Source organism: Leptodactylus fuscus, chromosome 1 (assembly GCF_031893055.1).
Source record: "Leptodactylus fuscus isolate aLepFus1 chromosome 1, aLepFus1.hap2, whole genome shotgun sequence".
NCBI lineage: Eukaryota > Metazoa > Chordata > Amphibia > Anura > Leptodactylidae > Leptodactylus > Leptodactylus fuscus.
In genome coordinates, this window is record NC_134265.1 from 14,612,464 (window position 1) to 14,634,036 (window position 21,573).

The 21,573-nt window shown below is 46.5% G+C and overlaps 2 protein-coding genes across 2 annotated transcripts in view; both read right to left on the reverse strand.

The window, feature by feature from the left end:
• Positions 1-2,398: 2,398 nt before the first annotated feature.
• Positions 2,399-7,977, reverse strand: LOC142195738 (uncharacterized). Its single transcript, XM_075265794.1, has 3 exons — positions 7,684-7,977; positions 6,063-6,165; positions 2,399-3,405 (listed from the first exon to the last, which is right to left on the reverse strand). The coding sequence occupies exons 1-3, from the start codon at positions 7,975-7,977 to the stop codon at positions 2,693-2,695; spliced, it is 1,110 nt and encodes a 369-aa protein (XP_075121895.1). The 3' UTR covers positions 2,399-2,692.
• Positions 7,978-8,501: 524 nt separating this feature from the next.
• Positions 8,502-21,573, reverse strand: part of LOC142190426 (gastrula zinc finger protein XlCGF66.1-like) — a 198,610-nt gene continuing 185,538 nt past the window's right edge. Inside the window, exons 3-4 of the mRNA XM_075262292.1 lie at positions 9,068-9,576; positions 8,502-8,573 (exon numbers count right to left, since the gene is read on the reverse strand). Coding sequence (XP_075118393.1) covers positions 8,540-8,573; positions 9,068-9,576 — 543 coding nt within the window. The 3' untranslated portion in view covers positions 8,502-8,539. The remainder of the gene's footprint in view (positions 8,574-9,067; positions 9,577-21,573) is intronic.

Here is a 21,573-nt window from a genome sequence, read left to right on the forward strand (position 1 = left end):
TGCACACAGTGTTATGTCCCATAGTGACCCCTGCACACAGTGTTATGTCCCATAGTGGCCCCTGCACACAGTGTTATGTCCCATAGTGGCCCCTGCGCACAGTGTTATGCTCCATAGTGGCCCCTGCACACAGTATTATGTCCCATAGTGGCCCCTGCACACAGTATTATGCCCCATAGTGGCCCCTGCACACAGTGTTATGCTCCATAGTGGCCCCTGCACACAGTGTTATGTCCCATAGTGGCCCCTGCACACAGTGTTATGTCCCGTAGTGACCCCTGCACACAGTATTATGTCCCATAGTGGACACCCATGAACAATCACTATACTCTTTTCAGACCCCAGAGTATAATAATTGGAGACCCAGGGAAAAAAAAAAAAAAACACACTGTTTCTTACCTATCCCCAGCTCCGCTGCTGTTGTAGGATGAGCTCTCCCAGAGGCAGCAGCCGGCATACAGAAAAGGCAGCAGCCGGCTTTCCTGGAGCACAGAGCACGGCTGCTGTGTCAGTGAAGCGGGGATCGCTAAGCCCTGCCCACAAAAGCTCCGCTAAGCCCCGCCCACCGCTGCCAGGACGAACAGCAGCACCAGGGCTGCTAGGAAGAAGGGAAAGGTAAGTATGATACCTTCCCCCCCTCCCCTACCTACAACCGGCTCCGCTAAGGAAGTGCCGGCATGACTGCTGGTTGTAGGCTGTAACTTCAGCAGGAGTTCCCAGAGAGATAAACCTTCCCTGCCTTCTTGATCGCTGTGTATTCAGCACTCAATGAGCGGCCGCCCTCTGACCCGGTGGTCACGTGATCCGCCGGGCTCAGTGTCTTACAAGCTGCTGGGTCCTACTGGACCCAGATCAGCTCTGTAAGTGTATCGAACAGTGTGCAGGAGGCTGGATTCTTCCTGCAACTGAGGCTAAATGTAGCAGCCCCAGTTACAGGGGAAATCAGCCTCTCTAACAAAAAAAAAAAAAAAAAGGGATCAGATGTCCCCAAAGGTCTCTTATCACCTTATGGGGACACAATCTGATATCTAATCCTCCGGCGTGTGGTATTGTGTGCAGTGGCGTGTATTTAATCCTTTGGCGTGTGGTATTCTGTGAAGACGTGCATATCTAATCCTCTGGCTTGTGGTACTGAGTGCAGATGCGCATATCTAATCCTCTGGCCGGTGTGTGGTACTGTGTGAAGATGCACATATTTAATCTTCTGGTGTGTGATACTATGTGCTGACATGCATCTAATTCTCTGGTGTGTGGTTCTTTGTGCATACGCGTGTATCTAATCCTCTGGCATGTGGAACTGTGTGCAGATACTCATATCTAATCTTTTGGCATGTGGAACTGTGGCAGACGCGTTTATCTAATCCTCTGGCATGTGATACTATGTGCTGACCTGTGTATCTAATCCTCCAGCATGTGGTACTTTGTGCAGATGCGCATATCTAATTCTCTGGCATGTGGAACTGTGTGCAGATGTATGTATCTAATCTTTCAGCGTGTGGTACTTTGTGCAGACATGCGTATCTAATCCTCTGTAGTGTGGTACGTTGTGCAGACGCGAGTATCTAATCCTCTGGCGTGTGATAATGTGTGCAGACCTGTGTATCTAATCCTCCAGCATGTGGTACTTTGTGCAGATGCATGAATCTAATCCTCTGGCATGTGGAACTGTGTGCAGACGCGCGTATCTAATCTTTTGGCAAATGCACACATCTAATCCTCTGGTGTGTAGAACTGTGTGCAGACGCATGTATCTAATCCTCTGCCATGTGATACTGTGTGCTGACCTGTGTATCTAATCCTCCAGTGTGTGGTACTTTGTGCAGACGCATATATCTAATCCTCTGGCATGTGGAACTATGTGCAGACGCGCGTATCTAATCCTTCGCCTTGTGGAAATGTGTGCAGACACACGTATCTAATCTTTTGGCTTGTGGAACTGTTTGCAGGCGCTCGTATCTAATCCTCTGACATGTGATACTGTGTGCTGACCTGTGTATCTAATCCTCTGATGCATGTATCTTAGCTTGGATATCAGTGTTGGATTGTACATGTGGAGTGGCCGTGTGTATTGCAGTTGGAATATGAGTGAAAGACTTGCAGGTTTGTTTTGGCTAATGGGGGGGTCAGGGTGTTGGTAAAGCTGTATCTCCGGAACGGTACGTCTGAGTGAGTTGGGTTCTCATCTTAAACTTTCCCGGATACCTGAAGTAGCTGTGTGCCAAATTTGGTGAAGATCGGACCAGTCGTTTGGTCGCGCATAAAGAACAGACAGACAGATAGAAATTCATTTTTATAAGATAGAGAGATTAGAGCAATTCGTGACACTGGACAACCCCGTTAACACTAACTAGCAATTGTCAGACATGATATTGGTATATATTAATGTGAAACATTCTACGTAAAATTCAAGTTGGGAAAGAAGAAAACAGCGACTGCCCTACATGGGTTTTTTCATATGCTGTAGCACAGATTCGCACGTGCTACATGAGAACAACTTCTTTGACGGATAACAAGATGATCTGTCCTTGAAAAACACTTCCCACAGAGTATACATGAATATGGATTCTCCCTGTCCTAATTCTCCCTGTCCTAATTCTCCAATGATTCTGGATATAAAAACGTATGTTCCAAGTGAAGTTTGCGATGTCCACTTGTGATTAAATCACTTTTCACATACAGGACATTAAGGTGGCTACTCTCCTGTGTGAATTTTCTGATGTAGAACAAGATTCGATCTGTGTGCAAAACATTTCCCGCATTCTGAACATGAATTTGGCTTCTCTCCTGTGTGAATTCTCAGATGTTTAGCAACATATGCTTTTTGGGTAAAACACTTTCCACATTCTGGACATGAATATGGCCTGGCCCCTGAGTGAACTTTTTGATGTAAATTAAAAGATTGCAGATATGTAAAACTTTTCCCGCATTCTGAACACGAAAATGGCTTCTCCCCTGTGTGACTTCTCAGATGTACTGCAACATATGATTTCTGGGTAAAACACTTTCCACATTCTGGACATGAAAAAGGCTTCTCGCCTGTGTGAGTTCTTTGATGTAGATTAAGAGAGTGGAGATGTGAAAAACATCTCCCACACTCTAAACATGTAAACGGCTTCTCTCCTGTGTGGATTCTCTGATGTCTAACAAGGGCCGATTTACAGCTAAAACATTTGCCACACTCTAAACATGAAAATGTCTTCTCCTTGGTGGAAGTTCTTTGATGTTCTGTCCTTTTTTTATTTTTATTTTTCTTCACGGTCTGTGTTGAATCTTCGCCGTGAAGGACTGAGGGTATATCTGAGGTAATAGTGTGATCATCGGAAGCGTCTTGTGTGATACCATGATCCTCTGCTTTATACTCCGTAGATATCAGATGTCCTTCCGAGCTCCTGGTACAGTCACCTGCTAAGAACAAAATATCTGAAATTATTTTTACATAAAATAACTTAAATTTTATTACATTTTACATAAAAAAATGGGACCAAGTATAGGCCGAGAAAATCTCATACTGCACATCGAAATTTGTGATAAGGGTAAATGGACTAGAAAAGGACATGCACTAACTGAGGGTCAACGTGAAAAATTTAAGCCCTTATAGCTTCACTGACTTCAGTGGGAAGTATGTCAGAGTCAGACTGCAGAACAGCCATGAAAATCAGAAGACACTTATTCCAATGGACTCTATGTAATATTCTATATGTTTTGTTTAGTTTCAGAAGTCGCTAGGTGGTGTCCTACTTTATTCATCTGATCACATAGTGCTCGGAAGCCACGTTGGAATAGCCTTAAGAAAGGCTATTTGTCTCCTACCTTGCTCAGTCGCCTCTGGGCTGCCGTTCCGTAGAAATACCGTTTTTTATCGGTATGCAAATGAGTTCTCTTGCAGCAATGGGGGCGGGCCCTAGCGCTCAAACGGCAATGGGGGCATCTGCCAGAGAACTGTCTCCAGAGACGCCTCCATCTTCAGCTGCATCCTCCCCTTTTCTCGTAGTCTTCCGTCTGGGTCAACTCAGACGCCTGCGCAGTCGGCTCTACCAGTGAGAAACAAGTAGAGCCAACTGTGCATGGCGGCCATTTTTGGGAGGCCGCTCTTGCTCTCAAAAATGGCCGCCGGTCGGCATGCGCACTTGGCTCTGCTGGTGTCTCACTGGCAGACCCAACTGCGCAGGCATCGCAGTTTGGCCCAGACGGAAGACAGAAGAGGCGGTTGCAACTGAAGATGGAGACGTTGCTGGAGACAGTTCTCTGGAAGCAATGGGGATGCCCCCATTGCCACGAGAGAACTCATTTGCATACCGGTAAAAACCGGTATTTCTACAGAACGGTGGCCTCGGAGGCGACTGAGCTAGGTAGGAGACTAATAGCCTTCCTTGCGGACCATGTTCACCCCTACCTGCGAATTTCCCTCAGGATGATGGCAACTACCAGCAGGACAATGCGACGTGTCAAGCTCGCAGTGTATGTGCGTGGTTCATGGATCACCAGGATGAGTTTACCGTACTCCCTTGGCTAGCAAATTCCCCGGACTTGAACCCAATAGATAATCTGTGGGACCACCTCGATCGGGTTGTTCGCGCCATGCATGCTCAAATGTGTAACCAGCGCAGTTGGCCACAGCACTGGAGCTGGCATGGCTCAACATCCTATTAAACATCATCACATCATCCCTTCTCTTCCTACATGTCTCGCAGTGGTCCGCTCTGCCAAAGGTGGTTATTCTGGATGTTGATAGGTGGTCACATTAATGTGACTGGACTATGTATATCAAGCCCAGCTGCAATACCAGGCATATACAATGTACGGCAAAAATTCCTGGTGTTCAGTAAAGAAGCCGCAGTGCTGATCAGCAGGGGTGTCAGACCCCCACCAATCTCTCATCAATGATAGGACTGCCACAAAGATTAGATAGCTGTACAAACAGAGATAAATGTCATCACTGTTGGTGCTTAAAGGGATTGTCCTGCCTAAAATTGTATTTATTAAGTAGGCCACGGGAGCCGAAAAAAAACTAAAAGAAAACCATACCTGTCCCCGGTGCTCCGGCGGTTCAGTTGTTGTCTTCCAGAAGTATCTAGCCCTTGTGACAGCTGAGGGAACCAGAGACATGACTACCTGTGACATCCCGGTTCCCTTCCTGAGGCCGCTGATTGCTCTCAGAAGTGAGGTAACCACTAAGATCAATCATCGGCCTCAGTAGAAGGGTTCCGCAACGTCACAGCCGGCGAGAAATTCATTAAGTAGGCAGCTGAGCAGATCAGACCGCTCTGGGAGGACACCGGAGCATCAGGGACAGGGGAGTATATGTATATATATTTGTTTACCTCCCGTGGCCTAATAAGAAAATAATATTTGGCCTGGATAACCTCATTAAAGAGGACTTTTAATGTCCTCGGGCACATGCTGTTTTATACACCGCTAGAAAGCCAGCGGTGCACACTGTCAGCTTTCCCGCTATGTGCCCCGGGGTTGGAGATATCAGTGCTGTTATAATGGCAACAATCTCTGCCCATTGCCAGAAGGGCGTTCCTGATAGTCTAACTGGCTGTGAGGAACGCCCACCTGCCAGTACTTGTACATAGCTCTGTCCTGTCAGAGTGGGTGTTCCTTACCACCCAGCCATGATGCTAAGCTATGAAGAACACCCCCCCAGTACTAGTCTATGGACGAGTACTGTCAGGAGGGGCTTTCGTCACAGCCCAGCTAGACTATCGGGAATGCCCTTCTGACAATGGGCAGAAATTGGTGCTGTTATAACGGCACGGATATCTCCATCCCCGGGGCACATAGCGGGAAAGCCAACATTGTGTTGAATTCAGCGCACTGTCGGCTTTCTAGCGGTGTATAAAACCGCATGTTGATGAGAACATGAACGGTCCTCTTTAAGAACTCATACTCCATACCATGCTCTCTTCCATTATCCGGGTGTTTTACCTTTACTTTGTATTTTAGCTGAATTTTGGAAAATATGGATGTAAAATCTAACAAAGGACTGAAAAAACCCTACAGAAAATTGTTAGTGAGTGAGGGTCTGTTCTGAGGTATATTCAGTGGTGACTCCTCACCTGGGCGGTTCCCGGGAGGAATGTCCTCCTCACACTCCTCATCACCACTCACATAGGGATCTGTAGTATTAATATTCTTCACGTCTTTATCCGGAGTCAGAAGCTGTGAAAGAAATATTGTAAGTAACATCTAATACTGCTGGAGAACCCAAGACTGACCACAAGGACTTCACAGCCCGTCTACACATCATAGGGAATATCTCCATCTACCTGATCATCCTGTGGAAGAAGAGGACTGGGACATCTCTCCGGTGTTGTCCTCTTACTGGATCTACCTGTAGGAAACACAGACAGGGACTGAATTCATTCTGTACATACAAATAATGGAAGTCCATGTGTACGTAGTCACGTCTGTTTGGCCACCAGGTTGTTCTCCTCCAGTTTCTCACTTCTGTGGTGAGGCCAGCATCTTCGTCAGTTCATGTTGTGGTCTGCTGGTCATCACTCTTTTATATTAAAATGCTCAATGAAGAATCCCAAAGGACCCTGTCAGCAGACGACACGCTCTAAGGGAAGGTCTATATGAAAAACTGAAGCAAGTATGGCTCCTTTGGCCTCAATAGGTTGTAGGCAGTCTATGAGATGTGGACGGCAGAAAGGCCGTGAAACTGAGAATACTTGGTCATTTCAATGGACTCAAAGTCTGGATTAGAATATGCAACATTTTATACATATATTTTTTAAGCACCCTTCATACTTTCCCAGACACCAGGAGGCGTTCTACGTCGTTCACCGGCCCTGGGACACTTAGCAGTGTAACTCAGCTGGGGCCAACAGGTCAGCCTGAGATCAGCAGGGGTGTCAGGGAGTCGGAACCCACCAAATCCCTCATCACTTATACACTGCGTGCAGAAATATTAGGCAAGTTTTATTAGAGAGGATTCTTTTTATTATTGTTCAACAATTATGTTCTCAATCCACCCAAAAGACTCAAATATCAAAGCTTAATATTTTTGGACGTTGGAGTGGTTTTTCTTTTAGATTTGGCTATCTTAGGAGGATCTCTGTTTGTGCAGGTAACTATTACTGTGCAGAATTATTAGGCAACTTCATAAAAAACAAATCTCTCCCCATCCGACTTGTTTATTTTCACCAGGTAAACCAATATAACAAAATTTACAAATAAACATTTCTAACATTCAAAAATAAATCAGTGACCACTATAGCCACCTTTCTTTTTGATGACACTCAAAAGCCTTCCATCCATAGATTCTGTCAGTTGCTTGATCTGTTTACGGTCCACGTTGTATACAGCAGCCACCACGGCCTCCCAGACACTGTTCCGAGAGGTGGACTGTTTTCCCTCCCTGTAGATCTCACATTTTATGAGGGACCACAGGTTCTCTATGGGGTTCAGATCATGTGAACAAGGCGGCCATGTCGTTATTTTTTCTTCTTTTAGACCTGTACTGGCCAGCTACGCTGTGGAGTATTTGGATGCATGTGATGGAGCATTGTCCTGCATGAAAATCATATAGCGACTTCTTCCTGTACCACTGCTTGAAGAAGGTGTCTTCCAGAAACTGGCAGTAGGTCTGGGAGTTGAGCTTCACTCCATCTTCAACCCAAAAAGGTCCCTCAAGTTGATCTTTGATGATACCAGCCCATACCAGTACCCCACCTCCACTTTGCTGGCGTCTGAGTCGGAGTGGAGCTCTCTGCCCTTTACTGATCCAGCCTTGGGCCCATCAAGAGTGACTCGAATTTCATCAGTCCATAAAACCTCAGAAAAATCAATCTTAAGATATTTCTTGGCCCAGTCTTTATGTTTTATCTTATATTTCTTGTTCAAAGGTGGTGGTTTTTCAGCCTTCCTTACCTTGGCCATGTCCCTGAGTATCGCACGCCTTGTGCTTTCTGATACTCCAGTAACGTTGTAGCTCTGACATATGGCAAAACTGGTGGCAAATGGCATCTTGGCAGCTTCACGCTTGATTTCCTCAATTCATGGGCAGTTTTTCTGCGCCTTTCTTTTTCAACACGCTTCTTGCGACCCTGTTGGCTATTTGCCATGAAACGCTTGATTGATCGGTCACGCTTCAAAAGTTTTGTAATTTCAAGATTGCTGCATCCCTCTGTAAGACAGCTCACAATTTTTGACTTTTCAGAATCCGACAAATCTCTCTTCTGACTCATTTTGCCAAAGAAAAGGAAGTTGCCTAATAATTAAGGACACCATATATAGGGTGTTGATGTCATTAGACCACACCCCTCCTCATTACAAAGATGCAAATCGCCTTATTTACATAATTGGTAGTATTTGTTTTCAAGCCTATACAGCTTGGAGTAGGACAACATGTATAAAAAGGATGATGTGATCAAAATATGCATTTTCTTAATAATTCTGCACACAGTGTAGGAGCGCCCCCATGATGCCTGCAGCTCACATTACATTACATAACTCTAATCTGCTTTATTTAGTGACGACTACTCACCTGCAGGAATGTCCTCCTCACCGCTCACATAGGGCTCTTCCTTTATAGGTATGTTATCTTTATCCTCATGGAAAAACTGTGAAACAAACATTGTTAAATTCAGCAGAGAGTTGGAGAAGTCACTTCCACTTGGTGGCCGGGCTTAGCCTGGGTGATGTACAGCTCAGACCAGCAGAGTCCTCCAGATACTAAACTGCAAAGTTATCTCTAGATTTACAAACAGAAATAACAGAGGTCCTGATCAAGCAATGTACTAGACCTCATCACTTTGTAGAGATTACAGAAGGTTCCACTACCTGTCAACAACAGTGAAGAGAATACAGGAAGTCGGAAATGATCACGAGCCCAGAGGTGGCCTCAAACCTAAGTGACCAGCTGTAAACACTGAGAAATCCATCCTGATGGTTCCTTATTCCAACCAGACAACATGTAATGTCTATGGTCAGCTTTATCCTCCATCTCCACCTCTCATTACACAAGTATAAACCATCTAATACTGCTGGAGAACCCAAGACTGACCACAAGGACTTCACAGCCCGTCTACACATCATAGGAAATATCTCCATCTACCTGATCATCCTGTGGAAGAAGAGGACGGGGACATCTCTCCGGTGTTGTCCTCTTACTGGATCTACCTGTAGGAAACACAGACAGGGACTGAATTCATTCTGTACATACAAATAATGGAAGTCCATGTGTATATAGTTATGTCTATTACCTGCTGATGTGAGGGGCTGGTGGTCCTCCATCATCACCTCCTTGTACAGATCCTTGTGTCCTTCTAAATACTCCCACTCCTCCATGGAGAAATAGACAGCGACATCCTGACACCTTATAGGAACCTGACAACACAATGATACAGTCATCACCCCGACCCCTCCAGTTACTGTATAATGTCCCAGCATTCCCAGCAGTGTCACCTCTCCAGTCAGCAGCTCCAGCATCTTGTAGGTGAGTTCTAGGATCTTCTGTCTATTGATCTCCTCATGTTCCGGGATTGGGCTCAGGGTTCCTCCATATCCTTCATACACAGGAGCCTGACAGCGCCCACTAGAGGTCTTCTTCACTACTGTGTAATCCTGGTTATGGGGAGACACATTAATAAATCTCACTACATACATGTCCAGAGTCTGTCACCTCTCCAGTCCTATCATCTGTTATTACTATAGATAAGAATGATGTAATGATGACATCATCAGAATCTCTCACCTCTCCAGTAAGCTGGTAGATGATCTCTAGGGTCAGATTTAATAGACTTTCCGCCATCTTGTTCCTGTCTCTTTCCATCCTTGATGGGACAATCAGGAATATTCTCTTCTATAGAAGATACTGAGAGGATTCTATATTGTAGGAACCTGAATGGAGAGAAGATGAGACAATGGAAATAAAATACAATAACTGGAGATAACAATGTGATAGTGATGAGATATTTGGGTGTAGATGATGTTTGGTCTCTTTGTAGACATTGGACATGAGGTGAATAGTTGGTTACTGGTTATATGATGTACAGACTGGAATCACCGCTACAACTAATGTCATTACAGTAATGTAGAAAGGATATAAAGGGGTCAGGGGTCCCGCAGGATTAGCACTGAAAGATAGAGACAGACCCCAGACACCTTTACCATTGCTAGCCACAAGGCCAGATGGAGTTTTGCTGAATTTGGGCGTCTGAATTATCACCACCATGAACTGTACAGAAAATAAACACTTCACTAACTGAATCCCAACCAGAACCCACAGAAAAAAAAAAAAACTTACCGGGCAGATCAGAAACAGAAGAATAATCATCCAGGGAAAGGGCCAAAACCAGGAGAAGTCGTCAGGGGACGAATCAGGAGACAGAAACGATATCCAATAGAAAGTCCGGGGTCAAATCCGAACGTGTATTCCAGTGAACACTGCTGAACCAGCCATCAGGTCATCGCTGATTTAGGTCCCCTGGTTGGACATTAAAAAAAGATTTTAAAAAATTGTGAAAATAAAGTGAAATTTATAAAAAAAAACAACAAAAAACAAAACCCTAGATATTGCTTTTATACTTGTAAGCCTGATGTCCAAAATAAATAATGGTTAAAAGATGATCCAATATAAAGCAGAGGTAACGGTATCCTGAGATTAACCCCTCATTTACACCAATCCTCAGAAGTGACCCCTAAATAGAGACCTCTGATGACACCCCAAAAATAAAAAAAAAGTAAAGAAAGTAAAGAAATCATTTACACCCCAAACCACCAAATAAATGGAGAGCCCAGTCCAGAACCAGTAATAAAGACCTGAGACCATCAACCCCTTTCACCCCCTCCACCAACTCCAGTTCCTATCATCTGTTAATGAGGCACCCCCACCGATCAGCTAATAGCTGTATACAGTATAGTAACAACGCAAGACTACTAGAGCTCGGGTCCTATTCATTATATGGCACCAGAGAATAGTACACTGGGAGGATGGGGAATAGAAAGCAAGAGATTGGACGAGAAGCACCCCCCCCCCGCGATGGATGCTGAGGAGTTAAATGCAATGGTGAAGAAGGAGATGTTTGATGGGAATGGGTGGAGCCACAGTGGAAGTGGGTGGGGCTGGATGTGCGTGAAACTATACGTAAATTCACTGCGGTGCACACAAAGCACCACACATTGTGTGCTTTTCAAATGTAGTAGGTGTTATACAGTCCCATGTAACTACATCACTCCCTCCGCCTCCTCACATACAGTCCCATGTAACTACATCACTCCCTCCCCCCTCACATACAGTCCCATGTAACTACATCACTCCCTCCCTCTCCTCACATACAGTCCCATGTAATACATCACTCCCTCCCTCTCCTCACATACAGTCCCATGTAATACATCACTCCCTCCCCCTCCTCAAATACAGTCCCATGTAACTACATCACTCCCTCCCCCTCCTCAAATACAGTCCCATGTAACTACATCACTCCCTCCCCCCTCACATACAGTCCCATGTAACAACATCACTCCCTCCCTCTCCTCACATACAGTCCCATGTAACTACATCACTCCCTCCCTCTCCTCACATACAGTCCCATGTAATACATCACTCCCTCCCTCTCCTCACATACAGTCCCATGTAACTACATCACTCCCTCCCCCTCCTCACACACAGTCCCATGTAACTACATCACTCCCTCCCCCTCCTCACATACAGTCCCATGTAACTACATCCCTCCCTCCCCCTCCTCACATACAGTCCCATGTAACTACATCACTCCCTCCCCCTCCTCACACACAGTCCCATGTAACTACATCACTCCCTCCCCCTCCTCACATACAGTCCCATGTAACTACATCACTCCCTACCCCTCCTCACATACAGTCCCATGTAACTACATCACTCCCTCCCCCTCCTCACATACAGTCCCATGTAACTACATCACTCCCTCCCCCTCCTCACATACAGTCCCATGTAACTACATCACTCCCCCCCCCTCCTCACATACAGTCCCATGAAAATACATCACTCCCTCCCCCTCCTCACATACAGTCCCATGTAACTGCATCACTCCCTCCCCCTCCTCACATACAGTCCCATGTAACTACATCACTCCCTCCCCCTCCTCACATACAGTCCCATGTAACTACATCACTCCCTCCCCCTCCTCACATACAGTCCCATGTAACTATCACGCCCTCCCCCCTCCTCACATACAGTCCCATGTAACTACATCACTCCCTCCCCCTCCTCACATACAGTCCCATGTAACTACATCACTCCCTCCCCCTCCTCACATACAGTCCCATGTAATACATCACTCCTTCCCCCTCCTCACATACAGTCCCATGTAACTATCACGCCCTCCCCCCTCCTCACATACAGTCCCATGTAACTACATCACTCCCTCCCCCTCCTCACATACAGTCCCATGTAACTACATCACTCCCTCCCCCTTCTCACATACAGTACCATGTAACTACATCACTCCCTCCCCCTCCTCACATACAGTCCCATGCAACTACATCACTCCCTCCCCCCTCACATACAGTCCCATGTAACTACATCACTCCCTCCCCCTCCTCACATACAGTCCCATGTAACTACATCCCTCCCTCCCCCTCCTCACATACAGTCCCATGTAACTACATCACTCCCTCCCCCTCCTCACATACAGTCCCATGTAATACATCACTCCCTCCCCCTCCTCAAATACAGTCCCATGTAACTACATCACTCCCTCCCCCTCCTCAAATACAGTCCCATGTAACTACATCACTCCCTCCCCCCTCACATACAGTCCCATGTAACAACATCACTCCCTCCCTCTCCTCACATACAGTCCCATGTAACTACATCACTCCCTCCCCCTCCTCACATACAGTCCCATGTAACTACATCACTCCCTCCCTCTCCTCACATACAGTCCCATGTAATACATCACTCCCTCCCTCTCCTCACATACAGTCCCATGTAACTACATCACTCCCTCCCCCTCCTCACACACAGTCCCATGTAACTACATCACTCCCTCCCCCTCCTCACATACAGTCCCATGTAACTACATCCCTCCCTCCCCCTCCTCACATACAGTCCCATGTAACTACATCACTCCCTCCCCCTCCTCACACACAGTCCCATGTAACTACATCACTCCCTCCCCCTCCTCACATACAGTCCCATGTAACTACATCACTCCCTACCCCTCCTCACATACAGTCCCATGTAACTACATCATTCCCTCCCCCTCCTCACATACAGTCCCATGTAACTACATCACTCCCTCCCCCTCCTCACATACAGTCCCATGTAACTACATCACTCCCCCCCCCTCCTCACATACAGTCCCATGAAAATACATCACTCCCTCCCCCTCCTCACATACAGTCCCATGTAACTGCATCACTCCCTCCCCCTCCTCACATACAGTCCCATGTAACTACATCACTCCCTCCCCCTCCTCACATACAGTCCCATGTAACTACATCACTCCCTCCCCCTCCTCACATACAGTCCCATGTAACTATCACGCCCTCCCCCCTCCTCACATACAGTCCCATGTAACTACATCACTCCCTCCCCCTCCTCACATACAGTCCCATGTAACTACATCACTCCCTCCCCCTCCTCACATACAGTCCCATGTAATACATCACTCCCTCCCCCTCCTCACATACAGTCCCATGTAACTATCACGCCCTCCCCCCTCCTCACATACAGTCCCATGTAATACATCACTCCTTCCCCCTCCTCACATACAGTCCCATGTAACTATCACGCCCTCCCCCCTCCTCACATACAGTCCCATGTAACTACATCACTCCCTCCCCCTCCTCACATACAGTCCCATGTAACTACATCACTCCCTCCCCCTTCTCACATACAGTACCATGTAACTACATCACTCCCTCCCCCTCCTCACATACAGTCCCATGTAACTACATCACTCCCTCCCCCCTCACATACAGTCCCATGTAACTACATCACTCCCTCCCCCTCCTCACATACAGTCCCATGTAACTACATCACTCCCTCCCCCTCCTCACATACAGTCCCATGTAACTACATCACTCCCTCCCCCTCCTCACATACAGTCCCATGTAACTACATCACTCCCTCCCCCTCCTCACATACAGTCCCATGTAATACATCACTCCCTCCCCCTCCTCACATACAGTCCCATGTAACTACATCACTCCCTCCCCCTCCTCACATACAGTCCCATGTAACTACATCACTCCCTCCCCCTCCTCACATACAGTCTCATGTAACTACATCACTCCCTCCCCCTCCTCACATACAGTCCCATGTAACTACATCACTCCCTCCCCCTCCTCACATACAGTCCCATGTAACTACATCACTCCCTCCCCCTCCTCACATACAGTCCCATGTAACTACGTCACTCCCTCCCCCTCCTCACATACAGTCCCATGTAACTACATCACTCCCTCCCCCTCCTCACATACAGTCCCATGTAACTACATCACTCCCTCCTCACATACAGTCCCATGTAACTACATCACTCCCTCCCCCTCCTCACATACAGTCCCATGTAACTACATCACTCCCTCCCCCTCCTCACATACAGTCCCATGTAACTACATCACTCCCTCCCCCTCCTCACATACAGTCCCATGTAATACATCACTCCCTCCCCCTCCTCACATACAGTCCCATGTAACTACATCACTCCCCCTCCTCACATACAGTCCCATGTAATACATCACTCCCTCCCCCTCCTCACATACAGTCCCATGTAAATACATCACTCTCCCCTCCTCACATACAGTCCCATGTAACTACATCACTCCCTCCCCCTCCTCACATACAGTCCCATGTAAGCCCCTCCCCTCTTACCCGCAGCCTCTCTCTTCAGCACTGTACACACACACACAGGATTCTCGGTAGATTCTATTTCCTAGTGGGTTGCAGGACCTCTGATGACGTCATGACCATGTGATCAGCCTCTTGTGTGGGCGGGGCTATGCTGAATTGTACAGGAAGCTGAAGGGGGCGGAGACTGAGGGATGGTGAACAGGAGACAGCGGGTGTGAGGGGAGTGTGGGTAAAAAATATGCAAATCTATTCTCCAGGATGTAATTAGGAGAGCAGTGCACTCTGTACACCACCCTATAGAGGGCAGCATCCTTAACATCATGAACGACTCAGTTACTAAGTCTTTTTAATCATAATGTGGATTTAATTGCCAAATCAGTATTTCTTTTTTTTTTTTTTTTTTTAATGTAGATTGTGAGCCCCACATAGAGCTCACAATGTACATTTTTCCCTATCAGTATGTCTTTTTTTGGAATATGGGATGGAAATCCATGCAAACACGGGGAGAACATACAAACTCCTTGCAGATGGTTTTTTGCCCATGGCGGGATTTGAACACCAGGACTCCAGCACTATTTCTGTCCCAAAAGGAACAGATTCCCAGGGGAGTGTGACACCTATAGTGTGTGTGGGGGGGAGGGGCCGTGCTCAGCGATGTCTCAGCTCTCACATCACACTACACTCTTCTCTAGTTTTGTAATGACTTTTTTTTATAGTTCTGAAAAAACTAAAACAATATTTAACTTTCTGCCTGTATCTGGATTATCTGTGCTGGGGACAGGTAATGTCACATCCCCCCCAGTCCCCCTGCTGACCCCTGACCCCTTTATATCCTTTCTACATTACTGTAATGACATTAGTTGTAGCGGTGATTCCAGTCTGTACATCATATAACCAGTGACCAACTATTCACTTCATGTCCAATGTCTACAAAGAGACCAAACATCATCTACACCCAAGTATCTCATCACTATCACATTGTTATCTCCAGTTATTGTATTTTATTTCCATTGTCTCATCTTCTCTCCATTCAGGTTCCTACAATATAGAATCCTCTCAGTATCTTCTATAGAAGAGAATATTCCTGATTGTCCCATCAAGGATGGAAAGAGACAGGAACAAGATGGCGGAAAGTCTATTAAATCTCACCCTAGAGATCATCTACCAGCTTACTGGAGAGGTGAGAGATTCTGATGATGTCATCATGACATCATTCTTATCTATAGTAATAACAGATGATAGGACTGGAGAGGTGATGGACTCTGGACATGTATGTAGTGAGATTTATTAATGTGTCTCCCCATAACCAGGATTACACAGTAGTGAAGAAGACCTCTAGTGGGCGCTGTCAGGCTCCTGTGTATGAAGGATATGGAGGAACCCTGAGCCCAAACCCGGGGCCTCCACCTCACCCCCTGATACAGGAGGAGTTCAATGGACAGAAGATCCTAGAAGTCACCAACAAGATGCTGGAGCTGCTGACTGGAGAGGTGACACTGCTGGGAATGCTGGGACATTATACAGTAACTGGAGGGGTCGGGGTGATGACTGTATCATTGTGTTGTCAGGTTCCTATAAGGTGTCAGGATGTCGCTGTCTATTTCTCCATGGAGGAGTGGGAGTATTTAGAAGGACACAAGGATCTGTACAAGGAGGTGATGATGGAGGACCACCAGCCCCTCACATCAGCAGGTAATAGACATGACTATATACACATGGACTTCCATTATTTGTATGTACAGAATGAATTCAGTCCCTGTCTGTGTTTCCTACAGGTCTATCCAGTAAGAGGACAACACCGGAGAGATGTCCCAGTCCTCTTCTTCCACAGGATGATCAGGTAGATGGAGATATTCCCTATGATGTGTAGACGGGCGGTGAAGTCCTTGTGGTCAGTCTTGGGTTCTCCAGCAGTATTAGATGTTACTTACAATATTTCTTTCACAGCTTCTGACTCCGGATAAAGACGTGAAGAATATTAATACTACAGAGCCCTATGTGAGTGGTGATGAGGAGGGTGAGGAGGACATTCCTACTGGGAACTGCCCAGGTGAGGAGTCACCACTGAATATACCACAGAATGATCACAGGTTTTATTTATTCATTGACTGTAACAATTTTGTTCATAGAAGTTTTTTGTCACTTATTTCATTGGGTACAAAGCACCATGAGGTATAGATCTGGCAACTAGGAGACTGACACTAGGAGTATCAAAAGCTGTCGGCTCCGTCTCATGGTCTATAGTCTCACAGACAGTGTGTTAGTAAGTTTTAATCTAGTGTCCATAGGAAGCAGACACATCCTGAGTCAGGTCTTTCTGTCTAACATCACCTTAAAATTTCTTTCAGGTGCAGGTCGATCTTCATCGTGTATGCCACACTAACTGTATTCCCCCATGCGGGCGCAGCGCTCTATAAGAGCATTTCCCGGTCACCCAGTCCCCACTCCGCACTTGCTGCATTAGGGGCCCAGATTTCCTCCTATGTGCGAGGTCCACCAAGGGGGTGACCCTGCAGCACATGAAGTCACCAGACAGACATATATTAGAAGATGAGTCAGCATGAGAGATCCTTCTACTACTTGGGGATCCCTCTCTTTGCAGCCTTTCTGCAGCAGTCAGCAAGAGGACATCCTTTCAGCAGTCTGGTAGGCTAACCCCCTGGGTGACCCCTATTTTCCCTGGTCCCACCTGTAAAGAGTCAACTAACCCCTTTCTCGTCCTCCCCCACCCCCGGTGCCACCACATTTTATATGTGCGGCCACTGTAACAAAAAGTTTCCATCCAAGCAGCCTAAGCCCATCTGCTTTCTCTGCCATCCACCTCAGCCAGTTCAGGATCCTCCCAACCCATGACTCGTTCATCCCCCGGGATTGAGCAGCCTCCCTCACCCAGGCCATAGGTGACCTTCCCAGACTTAACTAGTCTGTAGTGGAAACTTTAGAAAAGCTGGCTTCTCAGTTTGCTACTCAGTAGGCGGCTTCTAGGCCCCTCTCGGGGACCCCAGCTCAAACCTGCACTCCTACATATGGAACGTGTCTTCCACTGATTGGTCTGTTTCCCCTGCGGATGCCTCTGACTCCAACTGGGAGCATCAGCCGAGCACATCTATAGTGTACCCTTTCCCGCTTCATAGCATTTCCAGGGTTGCTATTTCAACCTGTTCACCGTTCCCAAGAAGAACCGCTCTGTTCGCCCTATCCTGGATCTAAAGGGGCACAACAGGTTCATCTGTGTTCAAAGGTTCTGCATTGAGTCCCTGCAGTAAGTAGTGTCTTTCCTGGAGAATGACGAATTACAGTCATCCATCGTCATCTGCGACACTTACATCCACATTCCCATCGCACTGTGCCATCAGCGTTTCCAGTGTTTCCCGCCAACCGAAGAACTCTCCTTGCCCTCTTCAGTTCTGTGTGCAAGTCTGGACACAGTCGATCTTCGAAGCCATTCCTTTTGCTCAATTACACTTGCGTCCTTTGCATTTGGCCTACTAGGACAAGTTTCTGTCCAGCCTCAACCGCCTGATTCTTCTGCCTCCTTGGGTTGAGCAAGAGCTTCATTGGTGGCTTTACTTCCCGGGAATCTTCTTTCCGACTAGTGAGTGGTCATCAGAGCCTTGATCGTTCAGAGTTTGTGATCCAAGGCAGAGTCCTCCCTCCACATCAACCTGATGGAACTGAGGGCCATCTTCCTAGCCCTGTCTCATTGGAGTTCTCTTCTCCAAGGATGTCTGTTTCAGAGTCTAGACAGGTAACTACACCATGGTCACCTACTTGAACCACCAGGGGAACACCAGGAGCCATACAGCCTTTCTAGAAGCTCTGTTCTGTTGGTAGAGCATATTGTTCTGGCTATTTCGGCTGCCCTCATTCCAGGCGAGGACAATTGGATACCACTGAAACCAAAAAAAAAAATTCAACCCGAGCGAGTGGGCGCATTATCAGAAGATCTTTCTCCAGCTTTGCTTCCAGTGGGACATACTTGTCGATCTCTTCACCTCCTGCCTGTACCACAAGGTCTCTCTACTTGGCTAGGTCCATGAATCCTTTAGTCATCGCTACTGAGGCTCTTCTGTATCTGTTCCCTCCTCTTCTGCCTCGGGTTCTCAAGAAGCTCAAGACCAGTGGGATTACAACCATCCTGGTGGCTCCAGATTGGTCGCAGCGGGCCTAGTACACCAATTTCAGGTTTCTTCTGCCAGACGCTCTTTGGCCTCTTGCTATGCAGGTGGACCTTCTGTCTCAAGGGCTGCTGTTCCACCCCACCTTACCTTAGTCAGCCAAGATTTACCATCCCACATGGAAGACTTAAGTCCGAGGGTGTGAGAGTAAGAATTATCATCCGCTCTCCTTTTCTCTTCCCAAGATCCTGGGTTTTTCATGTCCAGTCTGGATCAAGGTCTTGGCCTTTCTTCTCTTAAAGGACAGGTTTCTGCTCTTTCCATTCTTTTTCAGAAGACTTTTCGACCTTAGGTGAAGAGCTTCTTCCAGTGAGTGCTGCACTGTGGTCCCCCCTACTGTCCCCCCATGGAACTGTGGGAGCCCAGGCATACATGTGAGCGTTTTCTTCATTGCCTGGATGTTGTCCGGACGATCTGGGTCTACTTGTTTCTCACTGACCATTTCGGTCGTTCAGATACCTTGTTTGTCCTCCCTGGCTGCTTCCAAGGCTTACATCTCCCAATGGATTGCTTAGACTCTCTCATTTTATAGTTGTAAGGTGATGCCCACATTGAGTGTCAGTGTTGCACATGCTGGAGCGTTGGTTTGAGCAGCAGTATGTGGTGAATGATAACTGCATGCAGCAATCCACAGACAGAATGGAGTAGATAACTGTGAGAGGAATAACAACTTCTACATCATGATCTCAGAACATAGTCCAGCTTTTACATCTGGTTAAGTCATCTTGGCGGCTTTGAAAGACAGAAACTTTTGTACCAGGTGACAGCAAATGCCATCCTTGAAGTCTTGAAGCCAGTAACTCTGCATTCATTTTTGACAAACGTACGTCCCGGACCAAGTCTTTAAGTTCTGGCTGTGTTATGATATACATGGCTCAAAGTCTGAATCAGTCGTTCCCCACCTCTGACGTATGGACATCAACATCTTCATTGACTGCCTCCTCTAGGCTTCATGTCTCTAGTGGCTTTGGTACTGGATGAGTGTTATCATGTGGCACTGGTCTCATAGCTGAAGGCAGATTGGGATATTCAAGGCATTTTTTAATTCTTAGCAGAGAAAACAGAGAATTTGGTTAGACAGAAGTAATAGTCGGTCACATTTTTCGGTTCCTGCCATATCATTGGGCCAGAAAACGGCATTGACTTGCAAGAACCTCTCAGCCAACCTCTAAGGCTGGTCTTACATGACCGTAGTTTAAGTCCGCAAATGTTGAAAACCCTCAATTGCGGACCATTTGCAGACACATTATACTCAATGCGGCCTCTTACACCACCGGATATTTTATGCGTGGTGTGCCGGGCCACAACCGAGGTCTGCACTTTTTAGAACATGTCCGTAATGGCCGTAATTCACGGCACTGCACGGACTCACCCATAGAACTCTATGGGCAAGTGCAGCAGGTCACGGACAAATGCGGAGTGTAAGTTGATGATCAGCAACTAGTGTTGCTGATCAGCAATTTGCGGACCGTAAAAGTATTACGGTCGTGTAAGACCAGCCTTAGATCAACAGCACATTTTGCACAACAGATGTCATTGTGTGTCTTTGAGGCTTAAGCGTGTACTCAATGGAACAGTCACAATACCTTATGTTACAACTAGACATTTTAGCTATATCAGATCGTACTGGAGTAGTTTATAGCTGTTTAGATTTGAAATAACTTGCAGAATCTTTGCACAGACAGTGACCAGACATGTCTAGACATATGTTGGAGTCAGGATCTTGATTTGATGAACTCTTTGTTTTGCCAGGAACAACACCTGTAAGGAGTTTGTATGTTATCCCCATGTTTGCATGGATTTCATCCCATTCTAGACCTACTGATAGGAAAAGAAAAAAAGTACATTGTGATACATGGGGTTCACAATCTACATAAAAAAAAAAAAAAAAGAAACTAGCAAATGTTCGATTCTACTTGTCCGCAACTTGAACACTTTCGTCCAGAAGGTTCCACTGCTTCAGTCTAGATGTCAGTAGCTCAGCATTTGACTTTATGAGGCCCATATCCCGTATCAAGTCATTGAGATCTTTTTGTTTGGGGTAGTCCCCTACTGATACTATAGACTGAATCAGTACAGTGTGGTACTGGAGCTATTGATGATGGGATATCAGGATACGCCACTAGAGTAGCATTCTTGCCACTTTGACATTTAGAAGGATCGACCTTGCAAAAGTAGCAGTTGGTTGAGTGGTCGGTAGGCTCTCGCCAAATTCTTGGAATAGTAAACTTCCTGGCACTTCTTTCCCCTCGGAACCATCCCTCAAGTGTTCTTTTGCAGTTTTCACAACTGTAGTGAGGTGCCCAGGGTTTGTCCTGGTCCCCAACCTGTACTCCGAAGTATACCTTATAGGCTTCACATCCTGACCAATGTTCTCATTTAATATTTCTTTTATTGCGTCTTGATGAATCCGCCACATATGTAGCAAAACGGATCAGCAGAATGCTTACAGCCTCTTGATGCCATCTCTGCATGTAACTACACACTGTATTTCTTAGTCCTATTCAGTTGCTGCACTTGTTCTCACACTATATCACTATCCACTATCGCACTATAACTGCAATTACAATAAGTACTACTGTCCAGCAGACATTCTTATATAGTAAG

Coding starts and splice junctions, on each gene's coding strand:
- LOC142195738 (XM_075265794.1), bottom strand. CDS start 7,977: ATGCCATTTGCCACCAGTTTTGCCATATGTCAGAGCTACAACGTTACT. Junction 6,166..7,683: donor CAGACGCCAGCAAAGTGGAG/GTGGGGTACTGG, acceptor TTTCTTTCACAG/CTTCTGACTCCGGATAAAGA. Junction 3,406..6,062: donor TCCTCCCGGGAACCGCCCAG/GTGAGGAGTCAC, acceptor TTTTGTTCTTAG/CAGGTGACTGTACCAGGAGC.